General features: G+C 39.0%; 2 protein-coding genes across 5 annotated transcripts in view; both read right to left on the bottom strand.

The window, feature by feature from the left end:
* EBPL (EBP like) overlaps positions 1 to 3,432 on the bottom strand; it is a 41,511-nt gene extending 38,079 nt beyond the window's left edge. Inside the window, exon 1 of the mRNA XM_070578230.1 lies at positions 3,029 to 3,432. Within this exon, the coding sequence (XP_070434331.1) occupies positions 3,029 to 3,196 (168 nt within the window). The 5' untranslated portion in view covers positions 3,197 to 3,432. The remainder of the gene's footprint in view (positions 1 to 3,028) is intronic.
* Positions 3,433 to 9,522: 6,090 nt separating this feature from the next.
* KPNA3 (karyopherin subunit alpha 3) overlaps positions 9,523 to 19,314 on the bottom strand; it is a 93,783-nt gene continuing 83,991 nt past the window's right edge. For all 4 annotated transcript variants that reach the window (XM_070578159.1, XM_070578158.1, XM_070578160.1 and 1 more), the window contains 7 exons: positions 18,481 to 18,612; positions 17,408 to 17,536; positions 15,095 to 15,199; positions 14,926 to 14,997; positions 14,609 to 14,771; positions 12,622 to 12,716; positions 9,523 to 12,080 (listed from right to left, as the gene is read on the bottom strand). In XM_070578159.1, coding sequence (XP_070434260.1) covers positions 11,982 to 12,080; positions 12,622 to 12,716; positions 14,609 to 14,771; positions 14,926 to 14,997; positions 15,095 to 15,199; positions 17,408 to 17,536; positions 18,481 to 18,612 — 795 coding nt within the window. In that variant the 3' untranslated portion in view covers positions 9,523 to 11,981. The remainder of the gene's footprint in view (positions 12,081 to 12,621; positions 12,717 to 14,608; positions 14,772 to 14,925; positions 14,998 to 15,094; positions 15,200 to 17,407; positions 17,537 to 18,480; positions 18,613 to 19,314) is intronic.

Raw genomic sequence — 19,314 nt, 5'->3', positions numbered from 1 at the left:
CTCCCCTGGAAAGCCTCTCGTACTTGGCTTTCCTCCCATTTTAACCTCCAATGCCACCCTAGCTCAGCTTTTTCAGCTCACTCCTAAAACACTGCAAGTGCTTTTAGCTGATCTTCTTGCCCCTTTACGATCCTTTCCAATCCACCCTGCACCAAACTGGGAGAGAATTCTCCATGAATACCTCATCCTCCTGCAACGTCTGGGGTCTCTGAGCACAGGCATTTACACCGATTTAAGAATATTTATATAAGGAGACATTCAGGGGAGTAAAACATAGAAGCCTCTCCCTCCTGAGATGTTCCAGGGTAGTGGAGATAAAGACCTGGGCTCCTCCTCTCCAGAGATTTGTTTACACTCCTGAGTAAAGATAAGGTCTCTCTCCAGAGAGAAGCATGAGCAGGTCACCATAGAAGATGGGAGCCTAACTGGGGGTTCCTCTCCTGTAACGTCCCCAGGGCATGTGCGGGTACTATCTGGCCTTCACTGCCTTGCCCTGTGGGGTTTGGGGATCAACCAAGCTAACCTGTTAACTTGTAAGAAGGGTAAAATCTCAGACCCTTCAGTTTCTGACCTCACACATCACCACCAACTTATCTTTCCGAAGATCTGCGTTGGCCATGCTACTTCCTTGCCTGAAATCCTTCAACGGCTTCCTACTGCAGAATCCAAGTCTTGTCATCCAAGCTCCCTCTCCAGCCTGTCCCCTCACTTCTTCCCAAGGTGAACTCTGTGCTCTAGTCAATATGGACCTCAAGATGGTTCCCAAATGGAGGCAAACATTCTGCCTCCATGCTCTGGCCGTGCCCAGAATGCTGCACTTAGATGGCAGATGAGGGAACATCCACGAAGCACCACTGCACGACCACCCAGAGCAACCTTTGAGCCTGGTGAGTCAAACCACTGATTTCTTTATGTCTGTTGCCATGGCTCCCGCCGGGTGCACTGCTGGGAAGTCAGCCTGCCCTTCCTTCATCCTAGCCATAACCAACTGAACTGAACTGCAGCCCAGGTAACTACATTCTGGTTGGACATCAGGATGCTGACCTCCCTCTGGGAATGCCTGGCTTGAAACCCTGTTCAACAGGAGAGCTCTGTGTTGATGGTGACCGACAAATCCAAACCTCTCCTCCCATTTGAGAGGTCAAGTTTAAAGGGGGAAGGAGGGGCAGCTCAGGTTCTGGTATGAACACGGGAGTTGTGGTTTTAGTTCTCTCGGAGGCGTTATGTTCCAGTCTTAGCTCGTGCCACATTTCTGGATATTCTTGTAATAAACTCCCAACCAAAGATAATATGGGTCTGCATTTTTCTTGCAGGCCTCAACCACATAACCACATTCGAGCACCCTCCTCATCCATCTCTAAGATACGTATACAAAGATGCTGCTTGAAGCATTAAGTATAAACAGTAAAATAAAGACATGCCCATTAACATGGGCTGGTTAAATACCATATTTCATCATCAACTGTAAGATACATCCCAATTTCAGATCAAATATCAATAAAATGGTCCACAGTGGTTCATCATTGATTGTCTGAATATGTGGAAAAATGTGCACATCAGAATTGAAGAACTAAGGTATGGTGCATTCAGACAGTGGAACATTTCACAGCTGGCACAGGTAAATGGCACAGGGTGGGTGGTGTGGAGGACATTTCCTTCAGAACAGGAAGAGGGGAGAGCGGAGCAAAGATGCCAGACATCGGGATACCCATCAGGGTGCCACGTGTGGTGTAACCTGTAAGAGTCTGTGCTTGAAAAGTAGACAATTTTATACTAGGTGGTGGACATATGGGTATATGTTTTAGTATTTTTATACCTTTTCTGTATGTCTAAAATTATAATACATTTTTCTTTAAGTGGGCTTAGCGACCTGTTTTGCTGCCTGTTTTTTTGAGAGACCTTGTTCAATGATAACTTAAAAATCAATTCTATAAATAAAGCAGTTGAGGGAAATATTTACTGTCTTTTACCTCCACAAGTTAATTATTAGGAAAGAGGGAATTTCATCATTCCAGCAACATCTGGTGTGTGCACATATACAAGTGATAAAAACATACAGACCTGACTGATTACTGAACTTTGCTTTTTCTTTCTCAATGCCATAGCCTTTAGCTTCACATGAGCCACAGGTTGGTCTAGATTTAAGCGAGGTCAAAGTTACAAAAAAGATATTTTGTCATAGTTTAAAAAACTTTTAGAAAAAGTGTGAGTGCATGTGTGTGCCGGGGTGGGGGGGGGAGGGGGTGAGCATTTCAATAGAATTCCCTTAAATACAACCCTCCTGGCTATTTATAAAGTGGCTTGAACTTTTAGGGACGAGTTTCCTAAAGCTTGGCGCCATGTAAAGAAGCCACAACAAATTAACTCCAGCATGTCAGCTGTGTGGCATTGTCAAGTCACCTAACTTCGCAGGGCCTGTTTTCTCCTTGGAAAATAGGGACAATAACTAGTTTATAGGATGCTGTAAAGATCAGAAATTTTAAACACAGTAGTGTGTCTGCACACAGCAATTACTCAATAACGGTGATAAGGCACGCGGGTTCTTCTGTCTGGGAGCAGGCCTCGGTCCTCGGACTCCACGCGGCCGCATCACCTCTGCCCGCTCCTCTGGAGCCCTCAGAAACGACCTCACTCCCAATTATTTTCGGTTCAACATTTATGTGCAGGTTCCAAAGTTAAGCAAGCCATAGGCTTTGAGTAGCTTAAAATCACACCAACATAACACGGTACAGAAATAACAACTTTCAGGGGGTTCTGTTTTTTGTTTGCTAGAGGAATTGGCACCACTGGGGAAGCTGTGCTCTCTGTAGAGAGTCGGGAACTCCGAGAGGTGCCGCAACCGGCCACAAGGCCTCGAGTACCACGGCCTCCAGGTACCTCCCGGGCTCCGCGGGCTTCCCGCCGTAGGGGATGGGGCGGCCAACTCGTCCCCGTGCTTTCCAGGAAACTCCCTGGGGAGCGGGAGGGAAGGATCCCGAGGGAGGCGGGCTCCGCCGGCGTTTGGGGGGCCCGGGGCGACTGCACTTACCAGTGCGAAGTGCACCAGGGCGTCGTAGCAGAGCCAGGCGAGCGCCCCGCGGTCCGCCGCCCCCCGCCCGCGGCCCAGGCGCAGGCCCAACGCGCAGCCCGCCCCCAGCAGCGCGGCGCACAGCAGCAGCGAGGCGCCCACCGCCCCCGGCTCCCAGCCCGTGTCCATACAGCCGGCTCCAGCGTGGCTGCCAATTCTCAGGCCAGGAGAGGAGAGCCCGCCCAGAAAAAGCGCGGCGGAGCGGGGGAGGGGGAGGCGGGGCCTGGCGGGAGGGGGCGGGGCTGCCCGGGCGGCCGGGGCGGGGCCGGAGCGGCTTCCGCTCCCGCCTCGCCTCCTGCCAGCACGCTGAATCCCCGGGTTTTCTGGAGTCGGGTTGTGCAAACATGTTCCCAGACCAAGCCCAAAGGACCGATCAGAGGGCCACACCTTTTGATGAGGCTTGATTTTTAACACGGTTCAAAACCTTACGCCACAACGTGAAGTCCAAATGGGAGAAATTTTGCCAATGGACTGGGGAGAATTTTAAGGACAAAAGTTTCTAACTAGGTCCTTTCTAGTCTTGCAGGAGAGGTGACGGCCAACGGTGTTTTCAGCCACCAGCAGGCTTTTTAAAGCCCTTGTGGCTTACTCTGACCCTATTTCTTAAAAATCCAGAAAAGCAGTAAAAGTATGGGAAAGAGGAGCGATAAGTCATGCTGGCTGGGCACTAGAAGCTTTTGCCCACCTTATCTAATTTCACGACAACCCTAGCAGGGCGCTGTGTTTTCCTATTTTACAAATGTGAAAGCAGGCTCAGATAGGTCGAGTAACTCGCCCAAGGACTCTCAGTGATTGGTCTCAGGCCAGAACCCATGACGGGTGTCCTCAAGGCCTTTGCTTTTTGACCCTGCACTCTGACGTCTTAATAGGCAACAATAGCTTTTCTTTAATATAGTGGCACTCTATCCCGACCACGTCAACCTTTTCTCTCTCCTTTTGCTAGAATCTTTTTATTTGCTTTTAACCCCGCCCCTCCCCCCACCCCAGTCTCTGGAGCTTCTTTAAGCCTCTGTTACCTAGAGACTTAGCACTGGAGAAAGGAATCAGTTAAAAAAGATTGTAACCCTTATTGACTAAGCCTGTGTTTTCAATTTTGGTAACTGGATAAAATGCAAGATGCCCAGATACATTTGAATTTCAGATAAAAAATGAATTAATTTTTAAATATATACTTATACTAAAGTATCACTAGGGTATTGTTGCTAAAAAATTATTATCTTAAATGTGGTCTATATATACAATGGAATATTATTCAGCCATAGACAGTAAGGAGATCTTGTTACATGCTACCACATGGATGAACCTTGAGGACATGCATGCCAAATGAAGTAAGCCAGTCACAAAAAGACAAATACTGATTCCACTGATACAAGGTATCTAAAGTAGTCATATTTCTAGAGACAGAAAATAAAATGGTGGTTGCCAGGTGCTGAAGGGGAGGACAGAAAAAGGAGTTTAATGGCTACAGAGTATCAATTTTGCAAGATGAAAAAGTTCTGGAGCGTGGCTACACAACAATGTGAATATACTTAACATGACTAACTATATACTTAAAAATACTTAAGATGGTAAATTTTATGTGTATTTTATCACAATTAAAAAAATGATTTCTAACACTGAACACAAGTACAAAAACTTTCTTCCATAGTTACTCCCTGTATCGTTTTTTATATATCAGTTAACACCACATGAAACGATCTTATTTATTTACAGTTACTGCCAGCCTCTTGCCACTAGAATCTAAGCTCCACAAGGCTGGGTGTTATGTCTGGCGGGTTTGCTGCTGTGTGCCTGGCACAGAGTTTGGCATATACTAGTTGTTTAATTAAACAAGTGCTGACAAAAGGAGTGAGTAGGGCCAATCCTTCCACCCATGCTTTGGATTCTCTCCTGTAACTCAGAAAATTGATGCTCACTCTTCTCTTGTATATTCAACGTCTTTCTCAACTGGATTTCCCCCACCAATTTCCCTGCATAATCCTTTAGTGACTACCCTCCTTCCCCTCTCCCCTTCAGAGCAAAATAAAAACCTAAGAAACTGAAGACAGGTTTACTGTCTTCATATTCTGCCCCTGCTTCTCAGTCCTTCCTATTCTAGTTTCCGCCCTCATTATGGTAGTGATACAGCTGTCACTGAGGTGAAAGCTCCGCATCACTAACCTGAAGGACATTTCCTGTCCTTACCTCACTTGACCTCTCAACACCATCACTGGACACTGAAGTCTCTTTTCCTTTGGTTTTCTGAGAAAACATACAGGGTTTTCTTCCTACCTCCCTAGCCATACCTTCTGCTTCCTTTGCAAGGTCATCCTTCATGATACACCAATCGAATGTTGGAACTCCACAACACTCAGCCCTAAGCCCTGTCTCACTCCAAATGCTGGACCCAGGCAGTCTCATCCTGCTTTCATAGCCACTAAAATAGGCAAAAGATTTAAATCTCTAGCCTGGCCCTTTTCTCTGAGCTTCAGACCAGTATTTCCAACTGTCCTACTTGACAGCCATCTGCATTTCTCAACTCAACACAGCCCAAACTGAACTCATTACCTTCTACTCCCTACGCCTGAGTCTCTTCTAGCATTCCCTATTACACGTTACTTCCATTCACTAGTTACTACAATCCAGAAACCTAGAATTCATCCTCAATACTTCCCTCTCCCCAAACTCCAGATTCAAGTCATCACTAACTCCCGTCTGTTTTAGCTGCCAAGTATCTTTTGTTTGCATCCATTTCATGGACCAAGCTGTTCACCATCTCTTGCCTCAGTGCTTCACTCTCACTAATGTGACCTCTACACATCGCTAAAGCCAAAGTACATTTCCTGTCCTTCCCTTACCAGCCAGTGATTGTTATTAGACACAGGTCTTCTATCACCACTCTTGTCTGATGACAATGTTTTACCACTGCTTGTAGAATACTAAAATCCTTGACATGACTGACCAGGCTGTGGCATCTGGCCCCTCCTGTCTCTTCAGCTCCTCCTCTGCCCCTAGAAATCCTTCTCCCCATTATCATCTTTGCTTTAGCTATACTTGCTTTCTTTCACTCCCTTGAATGCCCCATGGTGCTTCCTACATGGCCTTTGTACGTAGTTTCCTCTGCCAGAAAGCCTTTCCAGTGAATCTGCACAGTTAACGCCTGTTTTTTCTTCACCTCCATCAGCTGTGTGATGTTGGGAAACTTAGCCTGATGACGGAACCTTCTTAGAGTTGAGAGGAGTGAGCTGGTGCTTCTAAAGTGCCCAGACCAGGGGCTGGTTCACTGCCAGCCTGATTATGACCTTCCTAACTAGGCTAATTCCCTCTATAATTATACCTCTTTTTTTCTAACATTTGTTGTAACTTTTCTGTTACTTTTATTCCCATATGTAAGTATCCTGCGCCCTAGCACAGTACCTGGCATGGGGTAGGGTGCTCAAGAAACATAACTGAATGTTTCTAGAGAGTTAGTCAAAACTCTTATTTATAAAAGACTGAAGACATGAAAAGAATACATATAGATAACAGACTCTTATTATGAGGGAAATTGTGCTTAAATCAATAATATGACATTTATAAAGTCTTCTGTTTAGGTTTGAAAGTGTCAATGCCTAACTACTGGGTCAAAGAGAGCTGATGACAAAGGGAGCTAAGGCTGTTACTTGATCATAAATCTAATTATGATGAAGCTGGTAAAATAGATGAAACAAATCTCTTCCACAGTAATAGAAGCGTGTGTCCAGATAATGGCATGTTCCCATTCCACTGTACCCAGAAAGCAGTCACACCACACTCTACTCTTGGGGTCCTTGGGATGCATGAAGCTGCCAGGACCCAGGTCCAGGAACAACTTTATAGTCAGGACGGCTGAAATGCGTGGAGTGCTCAGTTTGAGGAAGGGAGCTGATAAAAATGGATCTGTCTCTTCTGCTCTCCGGGATTAACAGAAAGTCTACTCTGAATCAAGAAGAGTTAACTTATACTGATGGTCATTTAAGAGCAGTGTCTTTTGTTCAATATTAAGAAAAGACTTGGTAACAACTAAAGCTATTCAACAAAGGAGAACAGGCTCAGTTGGAGTGAGGGCCTCATCATTTGCTTCTCAAACTCTTCCGACTCCTACTCCTGCAGGAATGTTTCATAAAGTGGCCTGACTCAAAAACCTGATTTTATCCTTGAAAACTGTCCTTTACTCTCTAACACTTACCCTTGTATTACCGTAAAACTCTTACGTACTCTCAAGTAAAACTGCTGTCCTGTGAAGATGTGTCTTGTTTATCTTGTGGCTTCACACAGTACAAGGCCCCATTTATTTTTGGGTACCACAGCTTGAAAAAAGAGGATTACTCAAAAAAAGGTGGGTCGTGATCTGTTAGGGTAGGGAAGAGGGATGTTGGAGAAGAAATTCCCCGCAGGGAACACATCCTTTATAGCACAGCTCAGCCAGAGCTCCCCTGCTTTTAATCATTTTTAATAAATGTGTAAGCTCCCCGATGGGGCCAATCTCTCATAATGCTTCAAAGAAGTTTCTTTCAAACTATGCTGTGATTTTCTGGTCCAACCCTAGCTTTCTCAGAGGACTCACAGATCTTCAACTAAAAATGTTTGCAAAACCCTGCTACAGGGCAGTGTTGAGATTGTGGGACACTAAAACATTTGATTGTTTCACATACTTTCTTTTTTAGCCTCAAAATAAATTTAAGAGGATAACTAGTTACTCCATATTCCCATTTCTATCCTAAGTCTTCTGCAAGAGATGGGGCTCACTACAACCAGGAGCTCACAGGTGGCAGATGTGGGAAATGCCGTTAGGTCTAGCTCTCATTTCTCCCAAAACTGAGAATGAAGAAAAGGCACCTTTTTGTCTCCTCTTTTTATCTTATGAAGCTGAGGAAAGCCCGGGACTATTGATACAACAAAAAGGCATGATTTAGGCTCTCTCATTGAGTGTAGTTTTCTACAGGAATTGATTTAGGCTAATGGTTCACACCTAGGGCAATTTTGGCCCCCTGGGGACATGTGGCAATGTCTGGAGACATTTTTGGTTGTCATGACTGGGGAGTGGAGAGGTGCTACCCACATCTAGTGGGCAGAGCCTAAGGATGCTACTAAACATCCTACAATGTGTAGGACAGTCCCCCGCAACAAATAACTATCCAGTCTAAAATGTGAATATTGCAGGGTTTGGGAAACCCTAATTTAGGTGAAGTTTTAGTCGAGAAATTTCATGGGCAAACAAAGAGACTAAGGATGTGAACAGGTTGCATTTCACATCTCTTTTCCTATACACTTTCTCTTGCTAGAGTGCTGATCCCTATCTGTAGATATATAGATGTGTAAGATAGAGCTCCGCCTATTTATAGTACTTTTTGAGAATCATTCTCAGCTATCAAATAAAGTACAACATTTATGTGAAGAGTTCCTTTTAAATTTCAGACAAATGACTGGTGGGTTACACAGAGCAATCCTTAGGTTATGTGCCTTGAGACTTACAGCTTAATGTACAGAAATTATACTCCCCTTCTCCAAATAGATTTAATTAAAATTCCCCAGTTCAACTAGGGTTAAAAAGATCCATAACCACCACTGTAAGAAAACTAACATTCATGAATTTTTTCTTGCAATAATTAATTAATCCCCTGAAAAGAACAAACTTTCTGAAGGAAACCATTATGGAAAGATTACACAGGAGTACTATCACATTTATTTACTTATACACCAACTTCTTTCAAGAATAATTTGAAGTGGCATTATACAAAAGTGAAAATATTTGTAAACTCAAGAGTTCAGCCTTTCTTTCGTTCTTTTAATTGCTCCAAGATTACATTTAGAGCCACAACTATTATCTAATAGGTTAAAACTTTCAGGTTTACTTCAATTGCTATATTCCATAGTTCTTGTTTTCAAGGGTTAGACAGACCTTAAATAAAGTTTGAATTTTTGTTTCATTGAAGTCCTACTTACACTATCTTCTCAAATGATCTTTCTCTAAGTTATGGTATTTAAACCTGAGATATGTAGAGAGAACACCGTGTATGATGAAGGCAGAGACTGAAGTGATGCAGCTACAGGCCAGGGACTGCTGGCCACCACCAGAAGCCAGGAAGAGACAAGGAAGGACCCTCCCCTAGAGCCTACAGAGAGAGCCATCACCCTGATCTCGGACTTCCAGCCTCTTGTGCAACAGTTAAGTTTATATTGTTTTCAGCCACCTGGTTTGTGGCATTTTTTTGGCAACATAGGAAATTAATATAGATTTTGGTTCTTCTTACTTGTCACAAAATACTCTTAAATCTTGCATTGTTATTGGTCATCCTGGTTTGTTACAGTGGAATGGATACATTAAAATACAGTGAAAGAGTAATTCATGATTCTCTACTGTGACTGATGTTTGAAAAGTAACTCCAAATTTAAATTTAACCATATAGAAGACAAAACTAGAAATTAAGATACTTTTAGAAATAAGCTCTTCAATGTTTTATCATATTTGATAGCAGCTTTTTTTATTGGTTACAAAACCTAAGCCCATATACAAAATTAGGAACACATTTAGATGCCTCTTTTGAAAGAACGTTTTAGTCGTTTTTAACTGAGTTTAAAAAAAATAAAAACAATGCAATTTTTCAACACTGTTTTGAAAACTTAAAAGTGCAGCAATATACTTAGTTTCCTTTATCTATGAAATGGTGCAATTCCAATTCCAAACTGATAAGGTCACAACAAACTGAATCAAGCAAATGCATACATACGTCTGCACTACTTGATGCTAATGTTCACTTATGTTAGTTTGCACTTAAAACACAAGAGGAATTAGGAATCGGCACAGTAGAGGCCCAATTTAATCTCAATGTGTGCAAAATTTAAAAGGTAACTGTCAGTAAGTATGGAGAGTCCAGAAGAAACTAAACTGGAAGGGGTACAATTCACAATATCAAGAAGATTTGGACTTTAAGGGTTTCACCGAAGTTTGTGACCTTCATTAGCTTTGACTTTGTTATTCCTACTTTTAGTGAACACCACACAGTTTCAAAAATTTAGACTAGAGTCTGAATAGGATGCAGTTACCATATGAAGCTTTAACTCAAAATTTGGATAAAGAAAAAAAGGCACAATGAACTTCAACTCAATTTTATGTGCACAAGAGTTGAAAAATCTGAGCCACCTTAAAGAGAAGTTGATTCTAAAATTTATAAAACCTATAAATAATCAGAGGCCAAACCACTATATTAAAACAGATTCTCTAGCAAGTAAAAATCTTGCATTTTAAACATACGCTTGTATCCACTTTAGATACAAGACAAAACTCACTCTTTAAAGTGGCTCCACCTTGGCAGATACATATATTTGTAATGAATGCACACCTGCTATGTGTTGTTTATCAGTGAAAACACCCCAGCTGATTCACAAAGCTCTGATGGCATCTGTCTCATCTTCATCACAGTAAATACACCCCCCCCCCCATCGGATAACTAAATTAGTTTAGATTTTCTATCCCTTCACATCAATGCATTGGGAGATTATACCCAGTAAACAATAGCAACAAACCATTTCTGTGACAGCACAAATTATTCAGTTTAAACATTTTCAAATCCATATTCTTTCATTAGTAACTGGGTCAGACAATTTACCAAAAGCAATGACTTTACACAGTAATACCAGATTTTGCAGAATTACTTAAAGATCACTGCAAATCAGGTTTATGTTAAATAACTGCAGATTATTCCTCTGCACAGATCCTTGTCCGAATCTTTTAATATGTGAATATGCTTTTAGAGTAGGATCTGAGTTAACTTTCCCAATACTCAAAAGAATGAAGTTTTATGACACTTCTAAATAGTTGCTGGTTTGTTGCCAACCACATTATCAAAAGCACTGTTACTAAGTAAAAAATATTTTAAGACTAAATTACAGTAAACATGAAAGCTCCACAGTTTAAACCCAATATAAATCAACCATATCCAATTATCAATTTAAAACGAAAAGTATTAACTCCTGAAAGCTGAAAGCAAGAAGTTCTTTTTTTAACATCACCAATGGGTACTGTAGACCTTTGTTTTCTTGTTTTTTATTTGTTTTGCAGGGACTCTTGCTTTCAACTTAAACAGAAGTTCAAGTCCGTAACAGGTTGCAGCTCAGGTAAAACACCATGCACAGCATTTGATTACTTCAAAACAGCAGGAACACACAGGCTGAAGTGAGTGGTCAAATAGGGCTTGCTGTTCTCAAAAATTAGGTAAAATGGCGAAAGCGTTACCATCCATAGCTAAAGTTCTTCCTCCAACCCTGGCTTCTGAGGCAGATAATAAACACATCAATTACTGGGAGATGAAGTACAGTTTTTTTTTAAACTTATCTGTTTAATCAATAACCAAGTTTCTTTTTTTAAGTTACTTCTTTTGTGTCAGTTCCACCAATGAAAATCATTTGGCTTGTACTTTAAAATCTATTCTTCCACATAAAGAATATGAAAATATGTTTGTGGAGGACAATGATGGAGGCTCAGATCAGACTGCACCTCTTTAGAGTCGTCCAACGTGTATATGCATCATACCAAAGTGTCTTGATCCACAGCGCACCATTTTCCAAAGGAACATCAAGTGGACAGCTGACATGCCACCACTATGGAATATTCTAAACTGGAGATTGCAGTTGTCAGCGTGTGGCACCAGGGAACAGGGAAAAATAGGGGAGTTGAGATTGTTAAGGAGAATTCTGAAACAGTTTAGGAAATCATGCATATGCATTTACAGTCCATGTGATAGTGACTTTTGGCAACTGCAAAGTGACTGAGACATGGCTTGCTTTAGAAGCATCAAAACGAAGAGGCATGTGTGTTTGGGAGCCTTTTGTTGTTGCTGTCATTGTTCTTGTCATTTGGTAGCCATCTGGTGGTGCTTCATATTGGATGTGGGAAAGATGCTGCACTCGACTCAACTTAAAAATTAAATTCTTTTGTTTGAAGGTTGGCTGTTGGGTCAAAATTGTAAGTACCTCCTTGTGTTGCTTCAGGAATGAGGCTAGGATCTTCATCAATCTATAAATAGCAAGAAAAAAATCCTTATTATTTTAAGACACTATACATTATGGTGTAAGCAGAGCCAATTTACTTCTTAGGAGAGAATTTTGTATGAATGCTTTAATCACCTAAAAATATTTAAGTAAATCAATAATAATGTTACTAAGAAACTTAACAATGTAAAATTGAACACACTTTTAAAAACTGCCCTACTCTTAAGTTCCTGTATCTGTAGGTTTATTTTACCTGTCGGAACATACATCATTTCTGTAATTACTATTTCTTCCCATTTAACACATTACAAATACAAAAGGAACTGTTTTTACAATTTTATCTTATAATGAAGTTTCAGACATAGTGTCTAACAAAACTGATTGATGAAAAACCATTAATTTTTTTTAATTTATATTTTTTAAAATATCTGGATAAATGACACCTCAAGAGTATCTGATAGAAATACAGCATAAATTTAAGTCATATGAATGATAAAAGGAAAATTCTTACTAAACTTACATTATGTATAAGGTTCAATGTACATCACCCTTTAATGTGTACTTACATCATCACCAGAGAAATACTGATCTATGATTTCAAATGCTAATTTATATATGTCTTCATTTTCGTGTTGCTGTAAAACTTCAATTTTCTCCAAACCTGATAAAAATAAAATAATCAAAATAATTAAGCAGATACTAATAAAAACTGTGCTCATTTTAATCACAGAAAATCCTAAAGAACTAGAACACCCTCCCACGGTCCCCTGAAGATGATAGTTTGTCTGGAAAACAGATAAAAACCTGAGCTGCTCTGGTTGGAGGACCAGCATCTCACTAATTTCTTCCTCTTTAGACGCCCTTGAAGTACCTGGTCCCTGAGGCAGGTGGTTTAAAAAAGACCTAAACACTCCATGTGGCAGGTGAGGAAGCTATGGCACAGAGACGTAAAGGTATTTACTTCAGGTGACGTGGCAAGTTAGTGACAGAACTAGCACCAAGATCTCCCTAGACTGCTTTAGTATAATCATACTTTCTCATACGGTAATATTTATCTTTCTCTTTGTTTTCCAAATGTCATTACTTTTATATAACTGTAAAAATAAGTTTTCAGAAACTTAATGACTGATATAAATAGAAGATAAAACTGGAATTGGGTGCTTATGTCCCATAGCCACAATGAATTTTGGAAAATAATTTTTCAGAACAGTAACTGTAGAATGCCTTCATTTATATTACCAATATATTTACTTGATGCATCAGATGTACAAGTCTATAAATGTAAATCCTTTTTAATAAACATTCTTCCTTGAAATGTCTATTTAACTATGTTATTTTGAAATAGTTGCATTTTTTCTTTATGTAGTAATACACAAACCAGAAAAATGGGAAGATAGGTGTCAAACATAATGAATGTAAAGTGCTTTATAAAATTATAAAGTACTAAGCAAATATCTGTCCTAATTATAAGTATTACTCCCATAGACAGAAGCAACTACACTGATAGAAGCTGAACAGTAAAATTCTGTAGCTTAAACTTTCTGGGTTGTTTTAAACCGGACTACAATGCTAATTTCAAATTGTCTTAAAAAGTCAAACATCTTAAAACCAGAATGAGCAGTGAATTAATAATACGAAGATCTGGATTTTAATTTAAGCTTTTATCACTAACTACTTCTATGACCATGGAGAAGCCTCCTTAACATCTCTAGGATAATTTCTTCTTGTTATTAAGAAAATACCTCTAGTCTGAATAGTCTATGATGCCATCACATCTGTTTTCTCTTAAAAAAATAAACTGGGTAGTATAATCATACAAATTAGTCAACAAAATGTTTAAAATAAAACACGACATTAGGATAAATTAATTTAAGGTTTGGGCAATTTAGTACATATTGAACAACCACCTTTAAAAATAGAATTTTAAAATATATGCTTCATATATTATTACCAGAGAAAATAATGATATAGTATTTCAAATCACAGTTCTTTTTCATTAAAATTTCAAAGTAACTTTTGTAGTAATAACTTTAGCATGCAGTTCTGGCAATCATAGGAGTGAAACAAAGTATCTAGATGACTCCAAAATCATTAAACTTTCCAACAATATGGAATGGTATTTCACAAAGTAAGGTCCACAGAAACACATGATAATAGGTACAACATGAAAAAAGTGTTTCTCTGAAAAGGAGTTTGAGAAATGCTGGATTAAACAGAGCTTGTCAGTTTCTCTACTGTAGTGGTTCTCGGAGCTTTTAATTTGCTCTTATGCACTGTGACTTCAAGAGGAATATTTGTGTTTTCTAAAAAGCAATGTGAATCTTAGAAGGTTATGGACTGACCTTCACAAAGCAGTTTTTCCAAAGTATGGACTAATGTTTTCCAGAAAATCTTCTTAGAACGCTAATACAGCGAATAAAGAACAGCAACACTCTTTGATGATGTAACAACAATGTCTCCTAACAGTTTTCCTTCTAATTAGTTGTCTCTAAAGGAACTAATGTATCAGAGTTCCAGTGCTCAACTATTTTTCTTCAATCAACCCACTCTTACCTCCACATTCTTCTATTATTTCAGCTATTGTGCTTGCTTCATCACCAGCCATTATCAGAATGTTTTTCAGACCATCTAGAACCACCTGAACAACTTGAGAGTCTTTTACTGACAGTAAATTACAGAACGGTGGTATTACATTCTGCTGTACAAGGTACTCAACCTAGACAACAAAAGAGAAGAAATACTTTTATTTACATATCATTTACCCAAAAAGAACACAGTATAGGGCTTATAAACAACGTGCAACTCCTCAACATAAGACAGTAGTATACTTTCTAATACTGACAATCGTAAGTTGGTTCTTCCAAACTCACCTGATCTTTCCTGCCGCTTATTGTTAAGTTGCTAATTGCCCAAGCAGCTTCTTTTTGTGTTCCAAAGTCCCCCTGCAGGTTAAAAAAGAATTGATAACATACATTCTTTATTCAAAAAGTCTTGGTTATAATATACTAACAGGCACGATGAGCTCCTAATATAACTGACCTTAGCAAGCTGATGAATAATCATAGGAATTAATCCAGCATCTATGACAGCTTGAACTTGTTGCTGGTTGCCTGCTGTTATGTTGGAAAGGAACCACACTGCTTCCTATAATTGAACAAAATAAAGAGTGCTTTTATTTGAAAAATTCTATCTTTAATGCATTTGTATTTTTATTTTAACGTAGTTTATATATACAATAACAAAATCACCTGAGTTTTATTAAGGAGAATGCATCTAAAAAGTGATTAGTCATACAGAATCTCCCATTTTAAACAAGTTACAAGGAAACTTCTATCCATAATATTTGGGCCCCATTAACCCAGCATTTATCCATTCAATAATATATAAGCCTACTATAAGCCAAGCACTATTTTAGACAATGGTAATATGGCAGTAAACAAAACAGACAAATCTTTACTCATGGAGCTCACATTTTTGGTGCATGAGCTCCCCCTCAAAAACCGAAGATAGAAATAAATAAAAGACTGAATTTCCTAATACTTTGTTAAAACTACTTCTAAGAAAGGGGAATTGCTTTATTGTAAAAATATCTGCGAGATATCTTAGAAGTTAAATATCTAATTAATCTAGGATGAGTCTGTAAGACAAATTTTATGGTAACCTTAAAGGATTTATAAGTTACAAAGAAAGAGGTTTATTGTAATTTTAGTGTCAAATGTGTATCTTCTTTCTCCTCCACAGTTAAGAGTTAACTGTAAATTTATTTTGCCATCTAGTTGTGGTAAGATGTTACCAATTGGTCAATTAGTGTTTAGATTATATGGGTGTTCACTATACAATTCTTGCAAATTTCTTGAAGGTTTGAAAATTTTAAAACTAAAATGTTGAGAGGGAAAAAAAACTGAGTTGGTAACCTCTACCTCTCCAAGGTCTCATGATGGTCCCAAGATGCAAATAACACAAATGCTCAAGGTGAAAACTTCCGAAGCAACGAACTGCCTGCTGAAGCTGGGCAGGTACCTACAGGAACCCTGTTTCTTCCCCCATGATACCTTCACTCAGAGCAATCCCATCACGGGCTGGAACTTCTCTCCACCCACTTCTGTCCGGCTTCCTCACTTCTCAGCTCTGTTTCCAATTATGGAATACATTTAGCTGTAAAAACCACCTATATTATTGAAATTTCTACCGTAAAAATAACTGGCTGAGAGTCTGAAAGACTCTGGCTTCTTTCCCTTCACTGGAACAAATCTATCTATAAAATGTGATTTTTGACAACATACTTTTCTATAAGAATCCAACTGTCAACTTACAGTAAACTATATAAATATAGCTATGACACAGAAGAAATGATCAAGTCTGCTTATTTGGGCGATGGTGGCATTTCAGGCAGATAAAACTGCATTAAACCAAATGCCAATCAAAACCCTGAGATACCACTTCACACCTCCTAGGGTAGCTATAAAAATAATAATAATAAAAAAGGAATTGTAACTCTCATACATTGCTTGTGGGATTATAAAATGGTGCAGCCGCTATGGAAAATAGTTTGGCAGTTCCTCAAAAAGTTAAACACATAATTACCATACAACCTAGCAACTCTCCTCCTAGATATTTACCTAAAGGAAGTGAAAGCAGGGACTCAAACAGACACTTGTATGCCAATGTTCATAGCAGCATTATTCGCAATAGCCAAAAGGGAGAAACAATCCAAGTGTCCATCAACAGATGAATGCATAAACAAAATGTGGTATATAGTACAATGGAATATTTATTCAGCCATAAAAAGGAATGAAGTTCTGATATATGCTCCAACAGGGATGAACCTTGAAAACATTATGCAACGTGAAATAAGCCAGACACAAGAAGACTTAAGTATATTTTTAACAATTAATAATAAGTTTGTATTTCAAGCTTGAAATCTCAAAAAAAGCAATTTTTATGATCCTTTAATTTAAGCACTGGATCTTTAGGTCCAATCTAATTTCACAGAGATTAAATTATGATCTATTTGTTTATAAAAGATATCAGCCATCCAATGGGAAATTTTGTATGTACTCTCACCTAGTGGTTACTAACTTAATGATTGTTGCTACTGCTCAATCTATTTAAATGAAAACATTGGGTTAGTATAAAAATAATCTTTATTCTGTAATGATCAGGGCAGCACCAATAGCAAGCAATAAAAAATTGAAACAAAATAATTGCAGAGGTGATCTGCAATAATTCTCACCTTAAACTGCAGTGGTTTTGAAGAAAATTGCAATCAAACAATTAGCACCAGAAACAAGAGAACAATTAAAAATGAGACAAAGAGAAAGAAATCAACGATGAGGATATTATATGCCTTACCTTATTTATCTTCTCTTTTGGGTGTGATAAGAGATTTGGGAAGTGTGACAGGACATCACAGTTGAGAACAACCTGGGTCTGCTCATCAGTGCCAGTCACTATGTTGCCAACTGCTCTGAGTGCTGCTGTCTGGGGGGGGATAAAAACGTTGTCTGTAAATTTATTTGTTTATGATGAAACTGATTCTATATTTTTCAAAATCCTAAGAGAATGTAAAAATGCAAGAGGTGAATGATTAACACTTACTGCATTTTTACACAAAGCATTACACAAAGCGGATCTGAGAAGCAATTCTGAATTTTAAATAATAGTTTTATGAAAAATGGAACTATATGGAAAACAGAAAAAACATTCAAAAAATGAAAGGAAATTAAAAAATGTAAAGGTCCATTTCTAAGAGCTATTTTTATCTATTATTAAACTGGTACCACAGAAAGATTTTAATAAAGGCCTGGAATGGGCACATATTTCTATCTAGAAAGTCACTTTGGCACAGCTGGGATGAACAGATCTATCAGCCACCTACCCCTAATTAGAGTGAGGAGAAACTAGAGACAGAAGAGGAAATGCAGTTAGGAGGCTGTTGCAATTATCTAGAGGAAAGAAAATGAGTCTTGAACTAAAGCAGTGGCTCTAGATACATAAGAAGACAGATCTGAAAGCTATATAATAAGGATGAACAGGATTTTGTAATAGAGGGGTAGTAAAAGGAGGAATCAACTTTCTAGCTTGGACTATGCTGTCCACTGAAATGGGATGTAGAAAGAGGAGCAGGTTTGTGGGGAAGACAATACATTTTAATTTTGTCTGGTTGAAATGACAATGGAATGCTTGAAGGAGTTCTTAGAGAATATATCTAAGGGCTCAAGGACAATTGGCTACATGAGCCTGGAACTCAGCAAGGAATCTGAGTGAGATAAAGATTGGGAAATCAACAAATTCAGGTTCAGTACAATAGCAGGAGAAATATGGAAGATATGTACATATAGACGTAACTGAAACCTTGCTGTGCAAGTTAACTGGCTATAGCAAACACAATTTTATATATATAAGATAAATTTTAAAATACTTACTTGAACTTTCACTTCCTGGTGGCTCAGAAGGGGCACAAGAAACGGCACGACCCCTGAATCAATAACCATCTGTATCTGCTCGTTGCCTCCATCTGTCAGGTATGACAGAGCCCAAACAGTATCTACAAGAATCTATAGGAAGTAAAAAAGAATTACCAATTTATGTAGTTGTCTGAATGTTTAAAACGGATAACATACTTCAAGGGTGGTGACAGAAAAAGTAATTAAGTTTTACGTTTTAGCTTGGTGGCAAAAATGTCTGCTTACCTGATAAATCTATTAAGTACTAGGTAACTCTCTATCTATGCCTACCTCAGATCACTCTTCACAAAAATGAGACACAGAAGTCTTGGACAACTTCTACATTTATATGTCAGATAGATGAATTTAAAAACAGGCAGAAAAGTAATTCTCCCTGGCCCCACAAACCGAGTACCTAATCATCACGGGGGAAGACTGTACACACAGAATGACACCAGTGCCCATGCTGCTTCAAGTCTAGAAGAGACCAAGAAGATCCTGTCTATGCCAGTGGTTTTCAAACATGTTTAGCAACGTAATTAACTTTTTCAGGCTCTAAAGCAAATAGATAAAAGAAATGACTTGGCATTTTAACTCTGTTTGGGGAAAAAATTAATTATTTGCAAAGTCCTTGAAAAGTGCCCCTAATTGAAGAGCACAGAGTATAAACCATGCTGTATACCCAATATATGGCAAATAACAAAAACTAAAAAGTAGGCTCAGGTTTGTAGACTCATTCCAAGTCAAAGAGCTTGCAAGTCACTTTCCTTGGTGTCTTCACATCACAGAAGAATGTAAGCGCAGGTTTTATCC

The sequence above is a fragment of the Equus przewalskii genome, chromosome 16, assembly GCF_037783145.1.
Source record: "Equus przewalskii isolate Varuska chromosome 16, EquPr2, whole genome shotgun sequence".
NCBI classification, from domain to species: Eukaryota; Metazoa; Chordata; class Mammalia; order Perissodactyla; family Equidae; genus Equus; species Equus przewalskii.
This window is presented reverse-complemented; position numbering and strand designations above follow the sequence as displayed.